At 39.6% G+C, this 13,208-nt stretch overlaps 1 protein-coding gene across 1 annotated transcript in view; it reads left to right on the plus strand.

Annotated features, from left to right (window-relative positions):
* Positions 1–13,208, plus strand: part of LOC142158465 (collagen alpha-6(VI) chain-like) — a 111,838-nt gene that overhangs the window by 9,190 nt on the left and 89,440 nt on the right. Inside the window, exons 4-9 of the mRNA XM_075212432.1 lie at positions 2,564–2,618; positions 2,852–3,462; positions 3,682–4,254; positions 5,540–6,094; positions 9,238–9,807; positions 10,909–11,481. Coding sequence (XP_075068533.1) covers positions 2,564–2,618; positions 2,852–3,462; positions 3,682–4,254; positions 5,540–6,094; positions 9,238–9,807; positions 10,909–11,481 — 2,937 coding nt within the window. The remainder of the gene's footprint in view (positions 1–2,563; positions 2,619–2,851; positions 3,463–3,681; positions 4,255–5,539; positions 6,095–9,237; positions 9,808–10,908; positions 11,482–13,208) is intronic.

A 13,208-nucleotide genomic window follows, 5' to 3' on the forward strand; every position in this document is an offset into this window, starting at 1 on the left:
CTGGGATGGCAATGGGGAAACGGAGGAAAGCACAGGAGCTTCAGTAGTAGCTGTCACAGTCTGTCCAGATGTTCCTTGGGAGGTTAATGACTGATAACACTGAAGTAACAGCTGTTGGCGGGCATCCTGTTGCTCCACACGGCTAACCAGATGTTGCAGCATCTCTTTGGCGGTAGGTTCCACATCTGGGTCTGTCATGGCCTGATCTTACTGTCACGGGCACTAGGAGTCTTTACCCAGGGATCACCAGATGGTAGGCTTACCAGAGCAATGTAGATGGTAATAGAGTACTCTGGCAGCTGGGTGATCACGGAACATGAAATGATGGCTGATGAGATGCTCAGGAAAGTCTATGACTAGCAACACTGGTAATAATGAGGTAATAATACACAAGGAACTGTATGGACAAGGACACGTGAAGGTAGTCAGTGGTCTGCGATAGCAAGTTGTACCACTGCTATAGTGAGTAGGAATGTCCAACAGAAACAAGGAGGTGATGAGAGTCAGCGGTCTGCGGGTAGCAAGTTGTACCGCTGTCTAAGTGAAGGAATGGAATCCAAGTGGAGGTATCCAGGTAGTCAGTGGTCTGCGGTAGCAAGTTGTACCACTGCTATGTGAGAGGATGATGGAACAGGTGATACCGGAAACAGGGATCAGTGGTCTGACACCAGCAAGTTGTACCACTGAATATATATGTGAGGAGGTGCACAGGGGAAGACTGCAACACAGGATATACACAGGCACCTTATACACGATCCACAGTAATATGCACAATATAGATATATATATGGATATAAATGACTGAGCAGGTCTGCAACCTAGAAAGTCTCTTGAAGTAGTCCAGCACAATGATAACACAGTCAATGATGGCAATAGACTCAGCGGATAGCAGACTCCAGAGAGAACCAAACACAGTCCAGCAAGATATGCAATACACAGCACAGTCAATGAGAAGTATGCATACCGTGGTTCAGCAGTAGCAGTCAGATGGGATTGCAGCGGTACCTGAGCGGCTGGAGACCGACTGGATAGGAAGTCCCTGGATAGGTGAGGCAGCGGTCTAGCAGGTGCAGCGCACAGATGAGTAGACCGGCAGGGACACGAATCCACAGAAGTCAGCAACACGTGGAACTGGACTCATAGGGGGCCCAGGAGAATGGAGATGATCCAGCAGAGGGTAGTAGATGAAATACAAATCCAATGCTGACAGGAGGGTAGAGGCCAGAGGAACACGTGAAGGCGTGGAGAGTGGATCAGCAGGAGATGGACGATAGCGCTGACCACAGCGACAGGACTCAGCGGCGCACGGAGGTAACCAGTAGCAACCACAGGAACCAACAGCGATGGGAAACAGGAGTGCAGCGCAGGGCAGGAGCTGTAGATCACGAAGTGTAGCAGATGGTAATGAAAGCGGCAGTCTCGAGGAAGTCACAGCAAAGATGAGATGAGACTGTAGTGCACGGAGGCAGCGGATAGTAATCAGCTGGCAGTCACGATGATGAACACAGGCGAGTTGCAAGCAGGAGACTGTAGTGCACAGAGGCAGCGGATAATAGTCAGCTGGCAGTCACGATGATGAACACAGGCGAGTTGCAAGCAGGAGACTGTAGTGCACAGAGGCAGCGGATAATAGTCAGCTGGCAGTCACGATGATGAACACAGGCGAGTTGCAAGCAGGAGACTGTAGTGCACAGAGGCAGCGGATAGGAATCAGCAAACAGACTTGATGAGAAGCAGGTGAGTGAAGTAAAAGCTGGAGTGCACGGAGGCAGCGGATAGCAATGAGCAAACAGTCACATTGATATAAAATAACGTTGAAGTGGTGTAGAAGACTGTAGTGCACGGAGGCAGCGGATAGGAATCAGCAAACAGTCATGATGATACAGTTGATGGTAGAAGTGGTATGGAACCACAGTAGTAGAAGTGGTTTGGAAACCACAGGAATCAGCAGCACTGAATACACAAGTAATACAGGAACACCTTCAGAGGCTCATGAGGAATGAGACTCCAAGATCAGGCAACGTGGTAGTGACCACAGGTGCTTAATATAGGGAGGTTGCCTGATCTGCCAATTAAGTTAAAGGGGTATACACTGAAGTATAGAAAAGGGCTGCGCATGCGCAGACCCTCAGGATGGTGGACGGCCACGGTTCCTAAATGTCCGGGAAGAGGCACTCACGGTCCGGTGAGTGACAGTTGGGTTAGTGACATACAACAACAAAATAATTTAATAGCTTCCCTGGATACAGGAGTTAACAATAATCTATTATGGAAAAATATATAGGAGACATTAAAGCAACAAAGAAAAAGACTATTAATTTTTCATGATAATTTTTGTCCACTTTCGACAATCCAATGCTAACCAATCCTGCCCAATATGTATAGAATATAAGAGGGTCTACTCAACGGGACACTCCCTTTTGCCTGAATCCGTGAACCATCTCCTAGCCCGTCCTTATTGTTTCTATAAAATTGTATATACACCTGTCCATCAGCAACACCAAACCTTTTTCTAAAATTCTTTATCTCCTTGACTGTTTCTTGTTTTACTGTTTTATTTTAGAAACCATAGCAGCAACTTCAACAGCTCCATCGTCCACTGATGTTAATAGAACAACAGATAATGTTACTTCTCAGTCTAATTACTATGAGTATAATTGTGTTCCCGTGGGTTCTTTTAATTTATATATCTATATATTGTCACAAATCTGAATGTTTGGCATAGCTTTTAATAGTTTTCAAATAGATATCTTTAGAAAGCCATATCTTATAAAATATTTGTTTTTGCATCTTTCAGAGTGATTTTTCTGTCGGTACTTACTATTACTAAAAACGTTTTATATCTTTTTTTAGTTTGTGACCAAGGCCTAGCAACTGATGTGGTGTTAATGGTGGACATATCCCAACATGAAGGCGCAGATTTGAACAAATTCTTATTGGATGTTGTATCTGGTTTGGAAATCAGTTATTCCTGTATCCATGTTGGGCTAGTGGCATACAATAGCAAAGCAAGATTAATAGCTTCCCTGGATACAGGAGTCAACAAATCTATTGTGGAGAAATTTATAGGAGAAATGAAAGCATCAAATGAAAAGATTTCAAATATTGGTGGTGCTATTAATTTCACACGAACGGCAGTGTTTAGTGATGTATTGTCAAATAGGAAAAGTCAAGGAATACAACAGATAGCAATCCTGGTTGCCCATAGGTCTTCTGCTGACAATGTTACGGAGGCTGCCTCTCTACTTAGAAAAGATGCCAAAGTTTTGACAGTGGGGATTGCAGAAGCTAACAAGATACAAATGAACACCATTGCATCATACCCAACTAACATTCATCAGATCAATGTTAACGCATTTTCTGATCTTTCTAAACAAGCAGCAACTTTTCTAAAGAAATTTCGGAATGCAGTTGATCAAGAAAGGCTTGATTTCTCAGTACAAACAGAGTTAACCAGAAAAGGTATGAATATTACTGTAGTGCAACTATGGTGGGTAGACGTGTACTAACAGCGTTACCAACAGCATTACAGACAAAGAAAAGCAGTAGCAAAATGATGTCAGCAGTTACACACAGAGCACCTATAAGATAACGCTGCCCTGTTATTTTTTGTATCTTATTTTTTCTTAAAAAATGTATTTGATGTTCATAATTGTAATTTGCAGTTTTAATTTCCTGCAGGATGTCTGAACACGGAGTTAGCTGATATCTTCTTGCTCATTGATGGCTCGGGAAGTATTAAGAAGGCGGATTTTGAAGACATAAAGACATTTCTGGCAGAGTTTGTAAACATGTTTGATATAGGCCCTCAGCAGGTTCGAGTTGCTTCTGTACAGTACGCAGATAAATATCAACTGGAGTTTGGTATTGGTAACCAGTACGACAAAATCAGCCTAGAGCAGGCCATGCAGAATATTAGGCCGCTAGGGGGAGGGACTAAAACTGGAGCAGCTCTGAATTATACCCATACATTAATAACAGCCATGAAGCAGGACACGAAGAATGGCATAGCAAGAAATGTGCCAGTGTATTTGATTGTTCTTACTGATGGAGAATCAGATGACAGCGTGAAGGAAGCTGCCATGATCCTCAGAAGAGACAACGTAAACGTATACGCAGTTGGAGTTAGAAATGCTAGGCAGGATCAGTTGTTGGAAATTACTGGAGATGATAAAAAGGTCCATTTTGTGAAGAATTTTGATTCTTTGAAAGACATAAAAAATGTGATTGCCCAACAAATCTGTTCTACTGAAGGTAACATAAGCGATATTATTTTTTTACTGAACTGCATTTACTTTTATGAGATTTTCACCTTTACTTTTTTGTCAAGTTAGCAATATACAAGTAATAGGCTCTTCCCTAGAATACTTTGTCCACTAAAATATATATCCACCTTTTAGGATTTTTATTTTAATAATATTTAATGTTCAAGACTCGTGTTCTCTGCTCTGTCAAAATAAAATACTTAGTTGTCTTAATTGTGGGGTCGATACAATCTCCATCGCAGTTATAACTCCCATATATACCTGGCAATTGAAAAACTCCTGTGTTCATAAGACAAGTATTACATGGAATCAAGTATATAGCACCTGTCCTTCCCACCAAGTCATCAGCACCACGTCAGTAGGTTTAACTTGCAGAACAGACCCTTTGGAACATATATAGTTAGATATTACAATAAAATCTTCACAAAGGTTGAATATCCTTTCAAACAATAAGTGGAAAATGGAATAATCTAAAACAGTGATAACACTGTAATTATATTGGTGATATGGCTTATCTGTGTTGAGGAAATTTCCACTCTGTTGTAAGTCGCCTATTCTAGCGCTCATAATAAAATATAGTGTTCAATTACTGCATACAGATAAAGAGCAAATGCCCCCACAAAACAAGCTGCGGGTTTTAAAAAGTGGAGATGTTGCTTATAGCAACCAATCAGATTCTAGTTGTCATGTATTTAGTACATTCTGCAAATTGAAAGCTAGAATCTGACTGGTTGCTATAGGCAACATCTCCACTTTATCAAACCCGCAGCTTGATAAATTTAACCCCATGAGTCCCAGGTTTAGAACTATAGCCATCACAGGAGACCATGGGGCCAAGAAGTGACAAAGGCCCAACAATGCTAAATCAACTGCTATGCTGGGCACACTCTGTACCTCTGAGCATACACAGAAGTGAGTGCATGCTCAGTGGATTAGGCTATAACACCTGTTCAGAAGTGCAAAGCATGGGCCTATGGATGCATATAACCCCCCTCCCCAAATGTTGCTGTGGCATCCAGCAACTTTGTGTTATACCCCTGATGAGAACCGTTAAAAAAGCACAAAACACCACTGGGCATGATTAGTAGAGGCAGAATTCTTTCAATGCAAAAAATACAATAATGTTTGTAGAGGATCTGACACTACATTGTAGGAAACCTATCTAAAAGGCTATTACTAAGAAAAAATAATCACACAGTGAAAAAATGTTTCACGTGTAATGTGTTTATGTGTTAAAAACAGGAATATTGTTCTTTTCTCTCTTTTTTTTCTAGCTTGCCAACAGGCAGAAGTCGATGTAATGTTCCTGGTGGACAGTTCAGGTAGTATAGGACAAAATAACTTCAATGAAATGAAAACATTTATGAAAAACCTGGTGAACAGAACAGAGGTTGGAGAGAATAAACTACAGTTTGGTATTGTGCAGTTCAGTGATGAAAACAGGGAAGAGCTAAAGCTAAACAAGGATGGAACTAAAGCTGCAATATTCAATGCTATAGATAAAATGGAACACATGGATAAGAACACATACACTGGCAAAGCCTTGAAGTTTGTATCTGATTCCTTCACACAAAACAAAGGTGGTAGAGCAAAGGCAAGAAAAATCCTTATATTAATAACAGATGGACAAGCAACGGATAGTGTGAGTCAACCAGCTAAAAATCTCAGGGACAAAGATGTGACCATCATTTGTGTGGGGGTTTTCAATGCAAATAAAACTGAACTGTATGAAATAAGCGGGAAGAACCAAAAAGTGTACTATCTGGAAAATTTTGATGACTTGAAGACTATAGAAGAAGAACTGATTTTTAAAATCTGCAGTCCTCCAGGTCAGTATACACAATTATAAAATCTACCCCTAGAAGAAGAAATAGAACCCAAAAGAGAAATCAGAGAGTGATTCAGCACCAACTATGGTAACTTTATCCCAATTCTAAAGTTGGTGGATCACAAATCCCAATTCCAGTTGAAACGATATATAATCAATCCTCACTTGGAAGGATTGTATAGTATTACTTAGTATATTACTGACTAATACTTTTCATGGTATGGATTAAATTCCCCAAAAAAGCTAATTAAAAATTATGTTATTTTTACTTTTATTTATCTTTAAATTGCCAATATCTTCTGCAGCGCTCTACAGGCATTGTAAGATATAGATGATTTTAACATTTACATAAATAGTAGACAATAGAAGTAAGAGCTTACAAAATAAAGTAAAATTGATAGAAATAAGGTGTGAGGGAAGATGTGAGTTAACAAAATGTGTATCGTAGATCACATTGTAATATGAGAAGTTTTGATAGATTAGTTAAACGGGTTATTATGGTGTCAGATTTTTTTGCATGTTTTAAAAGATGAGTTTTGAGGGAGGGTGGCATGAATATGAGTGTTAAAGAGAATTTCTCTTGTGCTGCACCTACTCTGAGTGAGAAAGAATGATTGAAAGGTGATCAGATAGAAGCACAGAAGGCCATGTGTAGAGCGGCAGTTCCATTTGTGAGCACACCTGGAGAAAAGGTGTGAGGAGGTGTGTGTGTGTGTGTGTGTGTGTGGTGTAGATGTGTAGAGGTGTGTGTGTGTGTGTGTGTGTATGGTGCAGATGTGCGGAAGTGTTTGTGTGTGAGTGGTGTAGATGTGGGGAGGTGTGTGTGCTATAGATGTGCAGAGGTGTGTGTGTGGTGTAGATGTGCGGAGGTGTGTGTGGTGTAGATGGGCGGAGGTGTGTCTGTGCGTGGTGTAGATGTGCGGAGGTGTATGTGCGTGTTGTAGATGTGCGGAGGTGTGTGTATGCTGTAGATGTGCAGAGGTGTGTGTGTGTGTGTGTGTGTGTGTGTGTGTGTGTGTGTGTCTGTGCGTGGTGTAGATGTGCGTGTTGTAGATGTGCGGAGGTGTGCGTGTGCTGTAGATGTGCGGAGGTGTGTGTGCATGGTGCAGATGTGCAGAGGTGTGTCTGTGCATGGTGTAGATGTGCGGAGGTGTGTGTGTGGTGTAGATGTGCGGAGGTGTGTGTGTGTGTCTGTGCGTGGTGTAGATGTGCGGAGGTGTATGTGCGTGTTGTAGATGTGCGGAGGTGTGTGTATGCTGTAGATGTGCAGAGGTGTGTGTGTTTGTGTGTGGTGTAGATATGCGGAGGTGTGCGTCTACTGTAGATGTTCAGAGGTGTGTGTGTGTTTGTGGCATAGATGTGCGGAGATGTGTATGTGTCTGGTGTAGATGTGCGGAGGTGTGTGTGTGGTGTAGATGTGCGGAGGTGTATGTGCGTGTTGTAGCTGTGCGGAGGTGTGTGTATGCTGTAGATGTGCAGAGGTGTGTGTGTGTGTGTGTGTGTCTGTGCGTGGTGTAGATGTGGGGAGGTGTATGTGCGTGTTGTAGATGTGCGGAGGTGTGTGTATGCTGTAGATGTGCAGAGGTGTGTGTGTGTGTGTCTGTGTGTGGTGTAGATGTGCGGAGGTGTATGTGCGTGTTGTAGATGTGCGGAGGTGTGCGTGTGCTGTAGATGTGCGGAGGTGTGTGTGCATGGTGCAGATGTGCAGAGGTGTGTGTGTGCGTGGTGTAGATGTGCGGAGGCGTGTCTGTGCATGGTGTAGATGTGCGGAGGTGTGTGTGTGGTGTAGATGTGCGGAGGTGTGTGTGTGTGTGTCTGTGCGTGGTGTAGATGTGCGGAGGTGTATGTGCGTGTTGTAGATGTGCAGAGGTGTGTGTATGCTGTAGATGTGCAGAGGTGTGTGTGTTTGTGTGTGGTGTAGATATGCGGAAGTGTGCGTCTACTGTAGATGTTCAGAGGTGTGTGTGTGTGTTTTTGGCATAGATGTGTGGAGATGTGTATGTGTCTGGTGTAGATGTGCGGAGGTGTGTGTGTGTGTGGTGTAGATGTGCGGAGGCGTGTGTGTAGTGTAGATGTGAAGAGGTGTGTGTGCGTGGTGTAGATGTGCAGAGGTGTGTCTGTGCGTTGTGTAGATGTGCGGAAGTGTGTGTGGTTTAGATGTGCAGAGGTGTGTATGTGTCTGGTGTAGATGAGTGGAGGTGTGTTATAAAGATGAGGAGCAGCGTTAGCCATATATATATATATATATATATATATATATATATATATATATAGTAACATCTAGTTACATCAAATTGTAACTGTCATAACTGTTGTGTTGTAGCTGTTTATTGCCACCTAGTGTTTCAACAGACAAATTGGAAGGTGAGGAGCAGCGTTAGCATTTTATATATATATATATATATATATATATATATATATAGATGTTTGATAGAAAAATGTATGTTGTCATGTTCTGTCTGTTTCTATAAATAAAGCACATATGACCTAGTTTTCAGAGAATGTTTTCTGCGTCTATTTGTAGTAGACACAAAGATCAGTCACCTACAGTTTTAATAAACTTGTTATTACTTTTCTTACTGTATTTAGTTCTATATTTTTATAAGATAAATTGTCCTAAATTGTTGTAACTCTATACTGTACTAGAGAAATGGCAATCTATTTTGGGTTACATTACCTTTTTCTGTGCAACACATCTCATAAATGTCTTCCATATTCTTTATAATACCATATATTACCAGGGGAACATTTGCAAATGTTTCCTTTCTGTAGGTTCCATAGTTTATGATCACCCATTGCCTACATACTGCAGTGGCAACCATTTTGTGTGGTAATATTCATGAGAATACAATCTATCAATTCACAAAGTGCTTCTGTGGTATCACGTTCACCTATTAAATATATTGGCTGCCTTCGCTGTAAGTGTACAATGATGAGTGATAAATGGTGCATTCTATAACAACCAATCAGATGTTAGCTTTCATTTTCTAAACTGTACTACAATATAAACAGAATCTGGTTGGTTGGTGATTGCTACAGTCACATTAATTATATGCATAAATAAAGCTAAACCTAAATGCAGTTTGCTTTTATTTCTATTGTTTGAGGTTCAAAAATAACTGTGTTGTTTTCTTATGCTCACAGAATGTTCAAGAATAGAAGTGGCAGATATTGTTTTTGTGATTGATTCATCAGGCAGTATAAGTACAGATCAGTATACTATAATGAAGGATTTTATGATATCTTTGGTGAATAAATCCGACATTGGCCCAAATAAAGTTCAGTTTGGAGCTCTGAAATACTCAGATGACCCCACCAGGCTCTTCTACCTCAACAAGCACAGCAGTAAACAGGAGCTTGTTAAAGCTATTGAAAATGATGAAGCAATGGGTGGAAACACATATACTGCTGAGGCCCTAGAATTTTCAAAGGAATTCTTTAAAGAAAACCATGGTAGCCGTCACCGTTCCGGGGTGCCTCAGATTCTGATCGTTATAACCGATGGTGAATCTCATGATAAAGATAGACTCAATGAGACCTCAAGGTCCCTACAAGCGGCTGGTATCAAGTTATACCCAATTGGCGTTGCTAAGGCAAATACTGAAGAGCTGAAGACAATGGCAGGACCTGAGGGCAAATGGTACTTTGTTGAGGAGTTTGATGGATTAAAGGACATTTTGACTAATATAACAGAGGAGACATGCAATAGAACAAGTGGGTCTTATTCTTAAATATTTATTGCAAAATGTCAAACAATTCATGCAATGATGACAATTTTCCAAACATTAAAGTGTTACAGTTGGAAAGGGCTGAAGTCACAATTTATAATCAAAAAGTTGAGACATCATAAGTTTATTATACATTAGGCATACTATATAACCAATTGTTCCAGAGATAACTATCTGCAAGGCCAGGGATGTCTGTCCCATGTTTCCGCATTCTTTCTTAAATATGCTGGCAAGCATAAAATCAATGGTCACTTTTCTTTACATTATTTTTCATTACTGTTAGAATACATATATTTTAAAGATTGTGTTTGGTGGTTGTTGGGGCCTTGGAATTGTGTCCAGAGTGGGTATACCAGGGGAAGAAAATGTGACCTAGGGCAGCTAAATAGTTAAATCTAGGCCTGGCTGTCTGGGATGGATTGGTCAGATATATCATATTGGGTTGCTATAGATAACATCATTTGTACATAAAAGGCCACACAGCTCATTAGACAAGATTATTTCTGACTAATAAAACATGTGGATAAAAATGACCAATTAGCTCTTAATATGTCCAATGCCTATTCTATTTATTTATTCAATATATTGTACAAAATATTTTTTGCCTCTTTTGCTTGTTTTTATCTCATGTTTACAAAAAAAATCTACAAAATCTCCATTATGCTAGAAATACGCTGCTCAATGTCAGGCATATATTTTAAACAAAACATTTAATTAATTAATTTACATCTGTAAGTGTCACATTCCTAACGTCTGTCTACACAGGGACTTTCATTCCATTTGACACTTGCGCCTCATGTTAAAAAGTATTATGGTGTCATGCATGACCACAACAGGACATTTTCAAAAATGTAATAGAACCTGAAAATAAAAAGATAGTGCTCATACGGCTGAGTCCAGTCAACAAAAGCTGATACTATACAACTTTCACAGGCCTTTATAAATATAATTTTATTGGTGTTTTATTAAACTTTAAATAATTATACAATTATAATACATATACTATATAATAAATAATACAGTATACAATGCTCAATAGTTTTAAACATTTATGTTTTTTACTTATACAATTGATTTACTTTTGCAGGATGTGAAACAGAAGAGTCAGATTTGGTTTTTTTGATTGATGGTTCCAGTAGTATTTGGTCTGTAGATTTCACAAAAATTCAGGAGTTTATGGTATCTGTCATTGAGGATTTTGATATTGGTCCTAACAAAGTTCAAGTTGGCATTGCTCAGTTTAGTGATGCGTACCGAATAGAGTTCAACTTAAAGGCATATGAAAAGAAGGATCTTTTAAAGATGAAAATTGAAAATATCACACAGATAACTGGAAACACACGTATTGGATCTGCACTCACTAAGGTCGACTCTGACTTCTTCAGACCATCAGTTAATAGTCGTATTAGCCAGGGTGTCCCTCAGATGTTGCTGGTGATAACAGATGGAGACTCAGATGATGCAGTCGCAAAGCCAGCAGAGGTGCTCAGAAATAAAGGCATTAAAATATATGCTGTGGGAGTGGGAAAAGTGACCGAAACTACACTACAGCAGATTGCTGGGAACCCAGATTCAAAATTTTATATTCACGATTATAGTGAATTAAAAACCATCAAACCGAGACTTGTCAGAGAAGCATGCAAACAGAATATAGCTAACAGTGAGTATGACGTAATTTCTTATTTTAATTTCTTATTTATTAACTCAAAGTTGTTAATTTTATTTTTTTATATTTTATAATTGCTGACATAGATGTGCCATAAATTGTTTTACATTATATCAGTTTCAAGAAAATGTCTTCTGCTCTTAAAAAACATTAAAGAATAATATGCATTTTCAGGATCTCATATACTTTCATGACACTTGTCTTTTGTCAAAATAGACAGATATTAATAGAATGATTAAATGGACATAGCTTGCATTGCAGACCATGAAACATATTCTCTAGGTACTCACATCTGTAGGCATGGTTTCCTGTTTATTAATTTAATTTGTGCTTTTTGATAATGGAAACAACTGTTTCTACGCTTATAATAGGGAGTTTTGCATCCAAACAATAGGTTCCAGTGTCATTTATTGTCAGTCTACTATTCTGCAAAAACTATTGTGTACTATTACCAAGTAATAAGCTCACTATAAGTTGTATTTTAATAGTGTTTGGAACCTAATCTCCTGAAAAGGACTTTTTTTTTCATTAATAAAAGTAATAAAATAACTAAATACTAGTTTTAAGCTGGCAATATATGGGCATATTTTGTCACTTGGTCCAAGTGCCGAGATGGATGTTATGAGCATGAGCAAGTGACTGGAGCAAGTGACTGGATCACAAGGAGGCTTGATTGTGTTGTTGATAGTGGCAAGTAACCAATTGGACTCACAAGCATTCCCTTTATCATTTGCGATCACCTTTTTCTTGTGCATCATACACATTTTTGGGTCATATGCAGAGAGAAATCAGTTTAATTTACCGATTTTACCAGCAGTATTGGATTGTGTTGTGCCAGCATTAGCAAATAAAAGGAAGCACATTATTCATTCAAGACACTGTATCATGGATACTGAAACAGACCTATCTCTGTCAGTTGGTCATTTATGAACCACAAAAGTGTAAAACTGCAGAGCAAATCCTCTTTTGTGCCCTCCCGATTACTTTTGCACAACTATACCCACAATTTAGAGAAGTGCGTGGGTTTGTGGAACGAGTCAGCGGCGTATGCATAGTACAAATGTTTGCACTAGTAAGTGGGAGGAGATGGATGGGTCAGGTTGGGTCACTTGCAGACCAGATTTATACTGGTCTGCAAGTGACCCAAGTAACATGAGATTTTATTTTGCGGAAGGGACTATATGGGATAAAGGGATATAGATGGGGTGCACTTACAAGGACATTTCCTGTTTTGTAGGAGGACGTGCATACTTTTTCTTCAACAAAATTAATTGAATCAGGGGTGCAACAGATAGATATGTTTTGCCAGCAAAAAGCTGCTCCTGCTCTAGTGTAACATGTGTTTCCATCTATTATGTATCAGGTAAACATAAGCTAATAAACATTTTACAGGATTTACTATACCTAACATTGGCAGATTAATATTTAATAATTCACACTGTATTACAGCATAGTGTCGCTTAATTTGCACAGGCTATCTTAAGTTAACTTTCTCAACTGCAGAATCAGGAACTGCACAGAAAATACTAGTGATGGATGACATGATATTTTCAGGGGCTTTACAAGTTGCAGTAAGGGGGCTCATTTGGATGGCAGCTCAGGGCTAGAGAGGAAATTTTCCAATCTGTTGCATGGAATCTTTGCATTTTTGGCTGCAAAATTTATTTTGCAGAATTTGGTCTGTGGTGCTCTGCCTGGAATTCCAAATATCCTTTTTCTAC

The sequence above is a fragment of the Mixophyes fleayi genome, chromosome 5 (assembly GCF_038048845.1).
Source record: "Mixophyes fleayi isolate aMixFle1 chromosome 5, aMixFle1.hap1, whole genome shotgun sequence".
Classification (NCBI taxonomy): domain Eukaryota; kingdom Metazoa; phylum Chordata; class Amphibia; order Anura; family Limnodynastidae; genus Mixophyes; species Mixophyes fleayi.